This window comes from Pyrgilauda ruficollis, unplaced genomic scaffold (genome assembly GCF_017590135.1).
Source record: "Pyrgilauda ruficollis isolate IOZ18807 unplaced genomic scaffold, ASM1759013v1 scaffold154, whole genome shotgun sequence".
Taxonomy (NCBI): domain Eukaryota; kingdom Metazoa; phylum Chordata; class Aves; order Passeriformes; family Passeridae; genus Pyrgilauda; species Pyrgilauda ruficollis.
Genome location: NW_024514099.1, coordinates 653,089 through 667,697, shown reverse-complemented (window position 1 = coordinate 667,697; position 14,609 = coordinate 653,089). Strand labels below are relative to the sequence as shown.

Below are 14,609 nucleotides of genomic sequence, written 5' to 3'. Positions count from 1 at the left end.
GCAATGAAGGAAAATGGAGCCAATATGATTTTGTACCTGACCTGCTTTTCAATGAAGTCAAAATACATGTTCATTTTCTGTTCCATTCTGTTCCTGCCATTTACTTTAAGATAACCAAAATTATGCACTTTCTCTGAAAGCAAGCCTATCCCAAACAGAGCACCTGCTTTTAGCTGTACTGAATGAGCAGAGAAAACACAACACATCACATCCTATCTGGCCTGTGTTGCTACAGATTGACATGTTTGTCTGTTCCAGCCTGAATCCACCAGATTACTTTAAAGCAGCTTAAACTTGCCTGTTTTGGCCCCTAGAAGGCCAGGCATTGCAGGACTAATTCCTGATCCCAATTTCTAGACAGGCTGACAGCACAGGCATTTTCAGTTGTCTGAACAGCAGCACAAAAGAAAAGCAAATAAATGTCCACTGAGTAGTGACTTTGCTAAATTACAGGTACCTTGAGCATCTGCTGTAGGCACTGCTGTGACCCTCACTTCCAGTGTGCCATAGGAACACACATGAGCTTTGGAGTATTGATCTAGCAAGGATCAGTGCAAGGGCACTTCAATGAGAAAATGAATTCTTTATCCTGATTATGATTATTAATTCTGTTATGTCAGCAGCCTTTGGCACAGCCAGTGACAGCACCAGATTTCAGAGGGGAAAAACCTAATTCAAGAGCCAAGAACCTTAAAGAGGGGTTTTATGTGGCTAAGTAATATTAATAAATGACACACAAGCAGCCATAATTTTACATATATGGAGAAGCACATGTATTTTCCTCTGTTCTGTATTGGACTTGGTACTAATGTATAAGTGTTTTGTATTTAATACACCAGCCAAGATTTAAAACTTGGCATTGGTTGCTGGAATTGACCAGTCACAGATGGATTCATTGTGGAAGTTTTTGGACCACATGAAGCTGAGCAGAAATTCTCTCACACATGCCAAGTTCACAAATAATCAGTGTTGAACTGGCAGGTGTCCCACTTCCATCACTTCAAGTTTGGTTATGACAAAGACTAATCATCTCTCAGGTACATCATTTAAAATAGGCTGTTGCACATGATATTGGATGTTTCAATGTTTGAAGGGGATTTGCTTTCAGACAGTGCATTGACTTGTTTCCTCTCCAGTTCTGAAGGCATGCGCTAAACAGCTGTGCCCCTCTCTCCTACACAGTTTCTCCCTCAGTTGCCATAACCAAGTTGTGCTCTCTGGCAGCTTGCTTTTGTCCTGGGTGGACCCCAGCTCTTGTGTTTCATGCATTTGGTAGGAGATGCATTTAGGAAGAAAGTATCAAGACCAGGTTTTCCAATCCTGTTTTGATACAAAATGTTCACTTGGCAACCTTAACATCATTAAAAATTATTCTCAGTAGGGTATGCTCTGCTAACACATGACCTTTAGCTTTTTAGAAAGAGTAGACAAACACCACAAAAGCAGGTAATGGTATAATCAGTTCAGGTATTTGACAGATAACAAAAAGGGCTCTCTTCCATTAAGGCATGGCATTTAGAAAGCCTGAGAAACACTTCAGGTTGGCTGCCCTTGTATTATGATCTGTCTGCTGTAAAACATTCCCCTACAGAGGGAAAATAAATGCCATCACTTCGATCTGTAGATGGGTAATTAACATGTTCACTTTCAAATCAGAACCACTGCAAACACTTCTGCAGGTGTCACCTTCTCAGCTCAGAAGTGCTGATTGTTTGCCTTGTACTGGCAGGCTTGCACAGAACAGTATTTGGACCCAGCATTTTGAACCCCCCCAGTTCACATACAGCATTGTTTCCTATCTAATTTTTTTTATCATATGCAAGGAAAAGAGTTAAAGGCTAGATAGAGAAGAAACCAGTCTCCTTTTCATCTAATGGCAAACTGCCTTACATATTTTTGTGGCAGAGAGGATACCAACATTTTATTTCCATAAAGGTTTTGATTATCTGGGGTGTTCTTATAGTGACTATACATAGCCTCACCAATTAATATCTATTAATAAAAATACTGAAAAGGTGATGTGCAAATACACAAAGAACTACATTTATCTGCCATACTGACATAAAAAAGGAAGTAATTTAAGTGTCAATTTACACTTTGTACACAATCTGCCTTCCAGCTATTCAAGGGAGATCAATAATTATGACAGTTTATTAGATGCAGTTGACTTTTATTGTGCAGACCAAAAAAAAAAATGCAGTCACCAACCCACCACTGCATAATGTATGAAATCAATTAACAAAATTATTGTAAAAAATAACTTCATTTCTGATGAGCAAATGGAAGCAACAGCTACAGCTTTCCCACGTTCCTGTGTTGATAGGAGAAAATGGTATTGAACCATTATACTCAGTAACTCAAGGACAAAACCATTCTGTTGTTTAGGGGAATAAAAATACCCTGATTTTCTCCCCCAATCCCAAACCCATCATCAGTTCATCTACAGGAAAAATGTCCTTCAGAGTTACTGCAGAAGTCTCACACTCTCTGCTCTCTAACTCTGATACGTTAGTACCCGATAGAGCTATCCTACTAGCATGTATACAACTCAGTGAAGCATTGCTTGGCTCCTTCCAAAGCCAGAATACTAAGCTTAATCATCTGATTCCTCATAATGTGCATACCCACTAGCATAGGTCCTTCCTAAATTCAAATTGCTGAATACATCCGTGGCCTCAGAATCTGAATCCTTCCCTCGCTCATCATTGTCATCTTCATCATCATCTTCTGCTTCATACTCATCATATTCATCCTCACAGTCACCTGCATCCCCAGTCTTGCTGGAGGAAAGGTTTTTCCAGTAAGCATCATAACCAGAAGCTCCATCTGCATCTTCTCCTCCAGTCTGTCGGCCAAACTTCAAAGAACGTGCTGCAGGCAAAGAAAAATCATCATATTCCCACCAATCCAACATTTCATTTCTATCTTTTTTTCACTACTTGAAGAGTAGTTTAAATGGCAATTATTTTTCATTTTTCCACAACTAAAATCTCAAACTAGACAAAAGCTTTCACTTTCTTAGAATTAATTAATTGTTAAGAATGAGACTGCTCTATTCCAGAACTCAGAAACACAGTTTTTCTCAAAACAAATGAAGCAAAACTGTGCAAAACAATTGAATGTAACCAGACTTTACTCAGTGCTCCTAGGTAGAGATTAATCACTAATGGCATTTTTATGGCTTGTTAGCTAGAGAAACTGGCTTACTTGACATGCTCAGATCCTTTGTCTGCTGAGTTTCATGGCCACATTTAGGGCAAGGAGGCTTTTTCCCTTTTTCCTGCTTGAAAACCTTACTTCGCACATGATCGTCACAAAAACAAGCCTGTGTGTCAAAGGGAGAGTGCAAAGGCCGAATATTTTAATCACAGAAGCACATTCTTCAACAACAAGCAAGCAAAAATGTGTCTAACAGCAGCAGGGTTTTCTGGCTGGGATTAAAATTTAATGAGCTCTCTCTTGCAGTGGACATGGGGTCTGTGCACAGAGGAACCACTCTGTGCTCAACGTGGTTCCAGGGTTTCTGGGGAAGAGGCTGAATAAAAGTGCCAGTAAACATGCAGAGAAAGTAATATAATCCAGGGCTGGATTGCAGTGCTGCCCACAAGGAGCCTGGCAAGCTTGGGTTTGTGCTGACAAGCTTAAATAAACATAATGAGATGTATGCCAGAACAAAACTATGCAGGAGCCTGAAGGAAAGAATTAGAGATGGGAAGTTCACACGCTGAGCACCAGGGTGCAGTGAAAATACCTGGAAAAAGCAACTATTTGGAATAGGCCATCGATGCCGTGGGAGAGTGCACAGAAAACATATGGAAGGTAAGAAGAGTAAGAGTAGGCAATGAACCAGCACCTGGAGAAATCTGGGCAATGCTGATGATGAAGCAGGTGGAATATTTTATACAAAATTACTTCTGAGTGTGTATAAACGTAAGCCCAATGTCAACAAATCAGCCTGTTCATATGGACAACTGGATTAGCTGTGGAGATTATTCCTTTGGATGAAGCGATTTCTAGTCAGATGATCACCTAACTGTTTAAAATAACAACTTTTCTAATTGTTGCAGTTCCACACTGGATCAAAGCATTTTCCAAAGCCTTGGATTCTCTTCACAACCAAGGATTTATTTTGTTGTCTTGGTTGTTTTTTAAAGCCCCAACATGTTGCAGACCCAACTTAAACTAAGAGGGTTGGGTAAAGATCACCTCACACTGTCTTGTGGTTAACAGGCAAGCACAGATAAAAGACCTTTTGTCCCCCACAGGTTTGACCCCAAGCTACAGAAACTAATACAAAAGTATGAATTTCCTTTTAATCATGGAAAGGAAGATGTGGCAAGGCCTGATACCAGCCTTGGAGGCCTAGGAGAATCAGCTCCTCACAACTGTCTTTACTCTTTACCTTGCAACGCAGGCAGGAATGCTGCCCGAGCCTGTTACAGGAGACACCTGTTGGAGAAAAGCAGTATGACAAATTCAGGACTTGGAAACTGCAGACCTATCATGTTTTTAAAACCTTGTAAAAGTATGCAACACCATAACTGAGGCATTTATTTTTAATTCCCTGAAACAACTGTACTCTGGCAATGTAAATCAATCATTTTACCCCACAGCGCCATTTTACTAGATTTTTTTTAACTCTAAACCTCACTTTGACACACAAAAAAAAAAAAAGAAATTTCAAGAGGGGAAAAGCATTTAACTATTTCTTGAGCTTCTAAACTTTTAAAACCTGAAGTTCCAGAACCAATTTGGGGTTAAGGTCTCATCTTGCTTTTCCTTTTCTCACAGCATTCAGACGAAGGAGTGCTAGAGATGTAAGAACACTTTAAGCCTGCAAACTTCCAAACCTAGAAAAGTTGTTACATTCTGTATTTTCTGTCATATCCTCTGGAAATGTACTTGACTGCACAAAACTTCATAAAAGAGTCTATCTGTGTTAAAGAACTGGAGCTGACACACAAGCTGTAAAGAGCAGAATCAGTGCCCAAAATTTAACTTGTCTTGAGCTTCAAATTGTTTTTATTATTCCACTAGAGGGAGTACAGTAAAGGCAAACCCTCAGGAACTGGCGCAACATGAAGTTTGGTGAAGCAGTAACGCGTACATTACCAGTTTCTGTGCAAGTACTCATTCCTTTCCTCCTTGTCTAAACCCTGTGACAGCAGTTTTTCAATCTGAAATAATAAGTATCATGAGCTCTCCACATGAGCAGGACAGATGTGGGATTTAGAGCTATGGTGTGTTTAAAGATTGAACTGGAAATGCTGATGCTGAATATATATTCATAATTTTTTGAGTACCTGCACTTCAAAAACCTCTCTCAGACAGTGATGGAAAGTAACAGCGCCTTTTTCACAGCTAAAATGGATTTATACTACAATTGCATGACCACATTTGAAGTTCATGTCTTCTTTAAAAGTACAGGTTTTATAATCTTGTTACCTCACTGACAAAAATCTTGTCTCTACCAAGTCTGCTCTGTGCCACAAAATACAGTGAAAACCCTCAAAAAAACTCTCTCTGTATTTAGGGTGTGATACCACATCTGTGAATTGAGAGCTTCCAACAATCATTGAAGAAACATTCTTATGGAACAGCTGCTGCTGCCTCAATATTGCTATGCAGGAATAAAATGTATTCTGGTAGAATATATCAAGGGAATTCTGGCAGAATACATCAAGAGAAGCTAAGCAAGACTTAAAAAATAGCTGTCTAGGAACAAAAGTATGGAAGATGAAAAGAAGATAAGAGATGTCTAAAGACATTGATTAAAATACTAACATTGCAAATATTCTGGACCAGGAGAAATCAATTAGGACAAGAGATTAGTCAGTTCAAAGGAAAACAGCCTTACGATAAAGACCACCTGCAATCTCTACAATAAGAATTGAAAATGTTGCAATAGTCAAGATACATGCATGCAAGTTTTGTGAAGGACAAACAAATACTTGTCTTGTGATAAATCAAATCGTATTTAATGGTGGGTAGGCAAGAAATGCTGCTAGAAAAATTTCATTATTTCAAATATGCATAGTTTTGGCTTGTTTTGTGTTATTGTTGTTCTATTTTTTAACTTCCCTTGAAGATACACTGTTTCAGCCAGAGATGAGTAATGGGTGAGCAATGTTTGGCATGTCCTCTTACAAACAGCAGTTTTATCCACACAATTAATCAAAGTTCAAAAAGACATAAAGTGTTCAGCTACCTGTTCTTTATTCAGAAAGAGTGAACATGTATCAGCATTTGATACACTACCCACACGCATGTCCACAGTCCACTGGTCAGTGAGGAAATGAACACTGAAATCGTGCTCTGGGACTATTTTTGTCACTTTCTTCTGTGTTCACCCTGTCTCACTGAGTCAGATGATGACTGCTGAGTCACAGCCTTCCTCAGGACTTGAGCAGCTGCTAACCTTTCACCAGCACACAAGCCTTCCACAGCAACCTGGGAAAGTTTAGCCAGACTTAGACAGGTGGCATTGTTTAGGGCAGCTCTCTTTCAGGAGGAACAGGTATCTAGAACTAGTTAATCACTGGGTCAGAAGAGTGGAAAACAGCTCCTTCTGCCTGCAGAGCTTGGTGGAGTGAAAAAGCAGCATCAGCAGTTCCAGTTGTTTTGTTGCAGTCCTGCTACTGCCAATACTGCAACTTTGGAGAATGCTGGCTCCTGCAAGGGCAGCTTCCCATGGGAGGCCTGTAAGAGCCTGGCAGGAAAACAACTACCAGATATGCTCTGGAATGGAAAAAGGGCCATGAAAATGAAAAAAGTGCTAGTCTGGATAACTGGATACCAAAATCCAGTGTATAGGAAACAGGCCCTTCCCTCCAGGGGTGGCAAAATCTATTTGGGAAAGGTAGTGGAGAGTATTCTGGAGCACAAAGGAAACAAGTAGAGAGTCTGCTTGGCTGTGGTGAAAGGGATTATGAATAACTAACTTACATTTAAATGTCTCTGCTTCCAGAACTTGGCAGCTGGCTTGATGTTCAAACTGATCATCTTCACACAGGAAATCATGGCAAAAAGAGCAGGCAAATATTCTGCCTCCTGAAAGATATATCAAGGCAAAATAATCAACAATGGGCAGAGGCATCAAGTCCTGCTCTGCAAACAGTTTAGGCAGTAGTTTTGACTGAAGACCAGCTCTACCTTCTGTGACAAATGCTTCAAGGTCGTAAATTAGACACTGCCATCCATTTTTACACTGAAAAATACCTCCTATGCTACAATATAAGACAGCATAACTATAAAGCAAGTATTACTTCTAGTACTTTTCTTCATTTCAATTTGACTGTAGCATTAACTGTTTTTCTTAAATCAGATCACACTCTCATCCAGTCTTCTCCACTCAGCTCTGATACATTTGAAATAAACACTTTAAAAGATTCAACAAAAGGACATCAGCATGGTTTCCTAAGCAACTGGGAATCCAAATACCTGTGCTATATACCTGTGCATTCCAGAAGAATGGAATAAGAATGGCAGAAAACTGTTGGCAATTTGATGCAGTGCTTAATTATGTGAATAATTAAGCTGATAGAACCATTATAATTTAGATTACATAATCATCCCTGAATTGAGCACTGAGTGTTCTTGAGCAGGTCATTTACCTTCCTCACTGTAAAATGACTATTTTTAAAACGAGGAGAATCCTCACTTTGAACAAACATACTGCAAGGACTAATTTAGTGAAGACTAAAAAGGCTATGTTAAGAATATAGGTACATTCACTTAAGAAATGGAAGGGAAGAAGTGTAATTTATATGTGCTTATTTTTAAATGTTAGCAACCTACCATGGTCCCAGACACTTCTTTCACACTCAACGCATTCTGCGTCCGCCAGAGGGCACATACACGCGTGGGTGCTGAGACACTTCCTCCCGTGACACACCCAGGCTTCACAGAAATCACAGATTGCACCCTGCAATCACAGCAAGATATCACTTCAGGACTTCTGCAATACCAACAGAGAGACTTATTCCATAATCCTCAATGTATCCTAGTATCCATTCTCTCAATGGGCTTGCTTTGGCTGAGTGAGAGTATTGAACCAAACCTGTGTTCCAACCAAGCTGCTCCACAGTTCATGTTTGTTTGTTATTCATTTCTGCAGGATTATGTATGGTGCAAAATAATGTGGTTACCTATCTCAATCCTGGTTTTTACATTTCTTATCACACACTTTGCACACAGAAAATCGTGTCTTCCAGGTGAAACCTGGGATCCATAAATGATAACAATGTTCTAGAAAAAATGAAATTTCAAAGACCTGAAAAATGCCTCTAGACTCTTAGAGCTGAAATCACTCACTTGGATTTTAAACTCTACTAGATTAGAGCACTATATTTTATTTTGATTAAATTATAAGATCTCTGCTTCAGCTATCCTTAACTGTAGCATTTAAGAAGCTCTCTCAGCCCATAGGTAACTAATTACTATGTGCATTACAAAGCTAAGAAAACAATGATGAATCCAAATTTAAGTGTTGATGTGTTCACTCCTGCATCAGTGAATGCACGGGATAAGTTCAGGAACACCAACATGTAAAAGCTGGCCGTGTTACTGAGAACAGCTGACGGCCAGCTGCAGGCAGCAACAGGATAGAGGTTTAGACCATTTAATCCAAAGGCTGTGACAGGTCACACCTTGCTTTCCAGAATGCAGACACTGGAAAAGAACAAAACTTCAAAGACATGAAGCTATGATTATCTCTAATTAAAGAGCCCAAAAGAGGGGTTTTGTTCATTAAAATTCCCCTCTAGTGGAACAGATTCCTCTCTGTGTTACTGATGGCCTCTGCAGTACTAAGACAACAGCGACAAAACTCTGCAGGTTTCTGCAGAATAATCCTACATTTTAATGAAGGCTGGGAATTTTCTGTGGTGCATGTAAGACTCCAGTGCTCTTCATGCATGTGCTTAGGGACTGCCACCAACACAGATCCATTAGCATCCAGGACATGTGCTGGAGTTTGCAGGAGCTGAATCTGTAACTTAAAAGTTTGGGCGTTTCAGTATAAGGGAAAAATCAGTTTGTTACAGAAAAGCATGGTGCATGCTATTATTCCATACATCTGTTTTATAATTTTTCCAGGAAGATTTGCACAGAATATCCTCCTAGTGCAAAGAAGGCTGTAATTTTGTATACATACCACCATAGCCAGTCCAGTACTGTACACACCAGCATGTTTTATAACACAGTCTGAAGACTTCATCATGCATTTGGTTTTTCCTGTTTAAAATAAAAAGGCAAGCAACCATAAGAAAACTATGTAAAAATAAAATTTAAAAAAACCAGGATGCATGTTTATGTAAGAACAGCACTTCAACTAAATGCCTGTGCTTAACCATAAATCTAGGTAAAAATAATGCAAGCAAAGATGTTTGCATTATTGCTGCATTCTGCAACCCACCTTCACACCTTCATTAGCTTAAATTAATTATTATCTGTTTTCAGTCAAATCTCTTGTCCCTGTACTGAGATAATAAGACAATATACTGGTCTTGCTCTGTGTTTTGAGGCACTGGCAAAAATTTCAAATGTCAAAACAAAGAACAAAACTAAAGTCAAAGACCAGCAATGAAACCTTAAAGAGTTATGTTTAAAACCACTGCTAGTTCTGTCCCACCATAAAAGCAGCTGAGCTGGGCAGTAAGATGTGGTGGGGGCATTACTGGCTGTGGAGCACTGCAACAGAGCTACCTTGCTCCCATCCCTCACGGACTCCTCTAACAAAGATGCTGTTGGTTTACAGTCTCCAATGATTGATTAAGCATCAAACAGCTCTAATGATCTTCATTTGGAAAACCCTGGGTCTCAATATAGTATTATGGTTGCTGATAGCAATGTTTTTCCTCTAAAAACATACTCGAGATTAAGATAAATGCAACACACAGATATGAGACAGAGCATGTTTTTAGTACTTCACTGCATGGTGACAGAAAGGAGACAGAAAGGGTGACACACTGCCTCACACTGCCTCACTGTGAGCAGTTTTGTCACTAGGAGTCCTTCTCTTCTAATTTCAAAGCATCAGCCCTCAAGCCCACATAAATAAAAAGAGATGCATATTACATTACAACCCCATGCAAGGTGAATAATATATTGATGCTTTAATTGATACTGAATTAATCAGAAATTATATAATCCCTAAAAAAGCAGTATTTATTGGTGCCTTGCTAGCAGTCAGAGCTTTTCAGTTTTGCTGCAGTTATAAACAATGCTCCACATGGTCAATCTACAGAAAGAGTCTGATTTTTCAAACCTAAAAGAAGTGAGACAAATTTTTCCAAAGAAGACAAACCATGATCCAGGCTTGCAAACCTCTAGGGGTTAGAGGCATATATACTGATCAAAGAAGATCAATTCTCAAGGATATTCACAGCAGATTCAAAAGAACCTGCTCCACATCACAGAGGTACTTTAAGATAAACAACTGTAACACAGATACTGAGAGTTTAACATCACAAACAGGACTGAGGACAGCTTGTTTTCATTCACTATTTCTACTCACCACATTGTGCACAAATGGGCAATTTCTGAACAGAATTACAGAAGTAACAAAAAGCTCTATTCTTCTGTCGTCTAGGCACGTGGAGGTGAAAAAAAAAAAAAAAGAAAATATTAAGCTTTAAAAGAAAGCATTAGAAATACCTGTAAAATATCTGAAACAAATAATAAACTATTGGTTTTAGAAGGGTAAAAATTCTTACCTTTGGCACTTATCACATTCCTATAGAGAAGAAATAAAACACAGGTTAATTATTTTCATTCTAGATAAAATATACAAAATTTACACACCACCACAGGGAGTTACGATTAGGATCCAAACCTTTTGATCAATATTCTGTCTGGTGCAAATGTAACCTTAAATAGGAAGGATCGTAGGAAGAATGTCATTCCAGTGGTATTAAATGCATTCAAAGTGTTATCACTAGGTTTCTATAATTAAAAATTAGGTATTTTAATACAGAATACTTTCACTTAATTTACCATTGAAGCATTACAAGGATGTTTGGCCAAGTCTATGTTGGCTCGTGAAGCCCTTATCTGCTTCTCACGTTCCCGACGGTTTTCAGCTTTCTTACGAGCACCAGTCTTTTTTTTAGGCATGTTTACTCTCTGTGGGGGGAAAAATAGGTATGCAATCAATGCACATAAAACTATGTAAGTAAATACATGGACACACATGACATATCCAGCATTAAACCTGAATTTTACAGTTCCTGCATTAACTGTGCTTCATCTCCATTCACTTTCTTGTCTGAAAGTTTCTTTTGAAATGCAGAATAAGGGGACAATCCACGAGGAAGAGCCATGTGATGAACCATAAATAAACTTGTGATCTGGAAAACTTTGCTGTCCTGAACTCTGTGTTTAACTCTCTTTGAAGGGTTTTGCCTTAAAAAAATGAAACCATTACTATCTGTAGGTTTATTTATGATGGACCTCTGGTTTTGGTTAGCCTTGCCTGTTTAATAAGCATCTGTAAAGACAGTTGCAGCATCAACAGGCAGTCAATTCTAGCAGCTTCAACTTGGAAGAAAAATTAGTATCATCATTCAAAAGGTCTTATAAACAAAGGAATCCTACCTTTCCTGAACACAGAAATATATTGTCCTGACCAGATACTAACATATGCTTTTGATAGCACACATAAATCAGTTTTCTTGCGCTGTTGCACTTTGCACCATGTTTATATTGCATTAGTGTCATATTTTGTAGTCAAAATTATATTGCTGTGCTGCCTGCTGGCAACTGTCATTCCAGAATGTGACATTTCTGACACTGGGAGTCCAATATCAGGCTCCACACTAATTTTCAAACCACTCAAATGCTGATTTAACAACAGAATCTAATGGTTAGTATTTATACCTTGACTTCTTCACTTTCCCTCATAATAGAAAGCACCAAAATGACAAACTGTTTTTCATGAAAAGCACTGCCCCAGCGCCTCCTGAGGACACAGGCTACGAGAAATTTTAGATGGCAGTTTTCTGAAAGTTGCATTGAACTAAGTAACAACAGAAATGCAATGTCAGGTCCCTTTAGCAAAGCTGTTGAGTGAATCCATGCTTTCAAACACCATATAATAACAATATCCTGTACATCAATATTCTTATCACTCTTTCCTGCTAAGCTTTCATTTAAATTGTTTGTTGTCTTTATCCTGGGCTCAAATCTTTAAAGAAATTTACCATCTTTGTAATTTTTGGACTAGAGCTTAACAATGTTATGATTCCAGAAATTATGACAGCATAAACCTTGTCTACCTTCAATTCCTTTCAAAGCAGAATATCACCTCTTTTGAAAATACTAATTAGTATTCAAATGCCTCTGGAGAGTGTTCTACCTCCACTTTTGGCACACTGTTACCAAATGTTCAGGCAGGAAAGATCCAGTGGATTCTGTCTGCAGTCCACACCCCTGAGGGGTGTGTGGGAGAGAAAAGTGCATCTGAAGGACCGAAAATAAGAGGTTGTAGGTCCATGCCTGGTTCCCCCCGCAGCCCCAGAGGGTACGACTGTGCTGCCCTACAGAGCACTGGAGCTCCTGCATGGGGCATGGGGAGCATTCTGCACAAAGGCTGTTTCTCCATTTAAAGCTTCCTCCTCAGGAGTGAAATGCTGTGGCTGGGTCACAGCAACAGCTGTGGGAGTGAGTGTGGCTCCCCAGCTCAATGGCAGATGCTGTGGCACAAGGAGCAGAGCTCAGATATCGGGAGGCTATGCAGGAATGAGGTGAACAGTTCAAAGGAAAACCCCTAAAATGTGCTATGTGAATATTGGGTTCCCAGCACTGTGCTCCACTCTGTAAATTTTCACCTCCTGTTACTCTCTCTCCTGGGGTTATTTGCTAAGGCAACCAGGGGCAAAGACTACAGATTTCCCTCCAGATTTACACATCCAAAGAATGCTGGTGTATTTCAGCTGGTGGTTGTGATGTGAGGTGCATTAGCAATGCCTGGCATCTAAGTTCTGCTGAAGTCACAGCTTCTTGTCCTTGGTGAGGTTGCAAAGACACCCCTGACTCCACCAGCAGGTTCCTGGATCTTCTGTGCTGAGCAGGACAGTGCCTTGCCTCATTATCTGGTGATACACTGCTCACTCTGCTGTCATAGACATGGTGAACAGCTGCAACGGGCTATTCATTGTGTGGCTACCCTTGTAAGGCCACAGATACCAACACCCAGAAGAGGCTTTCTGTATTTCAAGGTTTCTTGTGCTTGACCATCAAACAGCTTTCACTCTATACATATTCAAAATCTGTTTCATCACTCATACAAAATTACAATTTAAAATAAAAATTTTAAAAACTGTATTAACAGTAGTTCATAATTAAAAGGATCATGAACTGAATGCCCTAATAATGCAAAAAATTTTCCAGGCACTGTGATGCCCATGACTTACTCCCCTTTTTAAAAGCAAGGTGGCTAAAAATTGCACTGTGGGCTGCTGTGCTGTAAGCGCCCAGGTGTGCGGGGCTTTCCTCAGGTCCCCTCTCATCGACTGCCTCCTCAGGACCGGCACCTCGTCCCGCCGGGAGCCGGACGAGATCCGCTCCCAGGCTGTGGGGTGAAGCGCCGACAGCAGCACTGCTCTTGGCGTGTGCACGCACATTGCCGGTGTTCAGCTTTTAGCGCTTTCCCTCATCTTCAGCACCCGGGTCCCCCGAACCTGCCGCATCACGCTGCCAACCTGGATCGCCGCGCTCCGCGTTCCCCGGTACTCGACTATGGGGGAGCCGGACACCGCTTCGCTTGCTCGGGCATGGAAGCCGCAAGGGCCCGGAACCGAGATCCTCAACGCCTCTAGCCTGGCCCCTTTGAGGCACCATTGCCCCTTCAGCGTCCCAGGCCCGCCCACCCGCCCATTCCCATTCCCATTCCCACTCCCACTCCCACTCCCGTTCCCGTTCCCGTTCCCACTCCCGTTCCCGTTCCTGTTCCCGCCTCCGCCCCCCTCCAACCTGGCTCGGGCAGCCGCGCGGAAGCCGGAAGCGGCGGTGCGCCGCGGTGCGCTGCCCGCCCGGCCCGCGCCGCCCGGCGGGAACGTTCTGAGCGCGATTCTGCCACTTTCCCCTCACGGAATGCGGCGCGGGCATCAGGGAAGGACTTTTGCATCTGCTCGCATGGGCTTTTGCACCTCTGCTCTCACTTGTCAAGAAACTGAATTTTGGACATAGCAATTATAACGACTAGTTGTGGTTGTAATGGGTACCTGAAAAGATACCTCTGAATTCTTTCATCTGTGGCTTGAGCTGTTTTTAAAATGAAGTATTGATTAGCCTAAATGGTAGGAATACAGTGTAGCTGAAAAAGAGAAATTATACCGTGCTATAAAAAAAACCACTGCTCACAGCTCTGTCTCCTCTGCGGTTATGCAAGTCGCTGTCACGGATGGATATTGCCTAGAAAACCCTTTGTGAAAATCATTAGAAGATGTATTGCATATATATTTAATGGAAGATGAGTGCATGGATGGCATTCCAGTGTATTTCATGGTCTTTCACCTAGAAAGGGTTTGATACATATTTCATATAAGTAAGGTCCAGGGCATTGCTTCGTATGCTTTGATCATCAATTCACTGAAGTGAGGTGGTTATGT

At 40.7% G+C, this 14,609-nt stretch overlaps 1 protein-coding gene across 4 annotated transcripts; it reads right to left on the bottom strand.

Moving 5' to 3' along the window:
• Positions 1-2,153: 2,153 nt before the first annotated feature.
• ZNF330 (zinc finger protein 330) lies at positions 2,154-14,061 on the bottom strand. Of its 4 annotated transcripts, none has more exons than XM_041461789.1 (10): positions 13,972-14,061; positions 10,996-11,124; positions 10,716-10,735; positions 10,517-10,587; positions 9,155-9,234; positions 7,798-7,924; positions 6,946-7,050; positions 4,403-4,449; positions 3,208-3,325; positions 2,154-2,871 (listed from the first exon to the last, which is right to left on the bottom strand). In XM_041461789.1, the coding sequence occupies exons 2-10, from the start codon at positions 11,113-11,115 to the stop codon at positions 2,594-2,596; spliced, it is 966 nt and encodes a 321-aa protein (XP_041317723.1). In that variant the 5' UTR covers positions 11,116-11,124; positions 13,972-14,061; the 3' UTR covers positions 2,154-2,593. The 4 variants fall into 4 exon arrangements, with proteins under 4 accessions (XP_041317723.1, XP_041317721.1, XP_041317722.1 ...); XM_041461787.1 differs by lacking the exon at positions 13,972-14,061 and adding an exon at positions 13,680-13,857; XM_041461788.1 differs by lacking the exon at positions 13,972-14,061 and adding an exon at positions 13,701-13,857.
• Positions 14,062-14,609: the final 548 nt, after the last annotated feature.

Bases quoted from the DNA above. Each gene is read 5' to 3' on its own strand.
- ZNF330 (XM_041461787.1), bottom strand. The intron at 7,051-7,797 runs GTAGGTTGCTAA...TATATCTTTCAG, and splicing joins AAGAAGTGTCTGGGACCATG to GAGGCAGAATATTTGCCTGC. The intron at 4,450-6,945 runs GTAAGTTAGTTA...TTTCTCCAACAG, and splicing joins GGAAGCAGAGACATTTAAAT to GTGTCTCCTGTAACAGGCTC.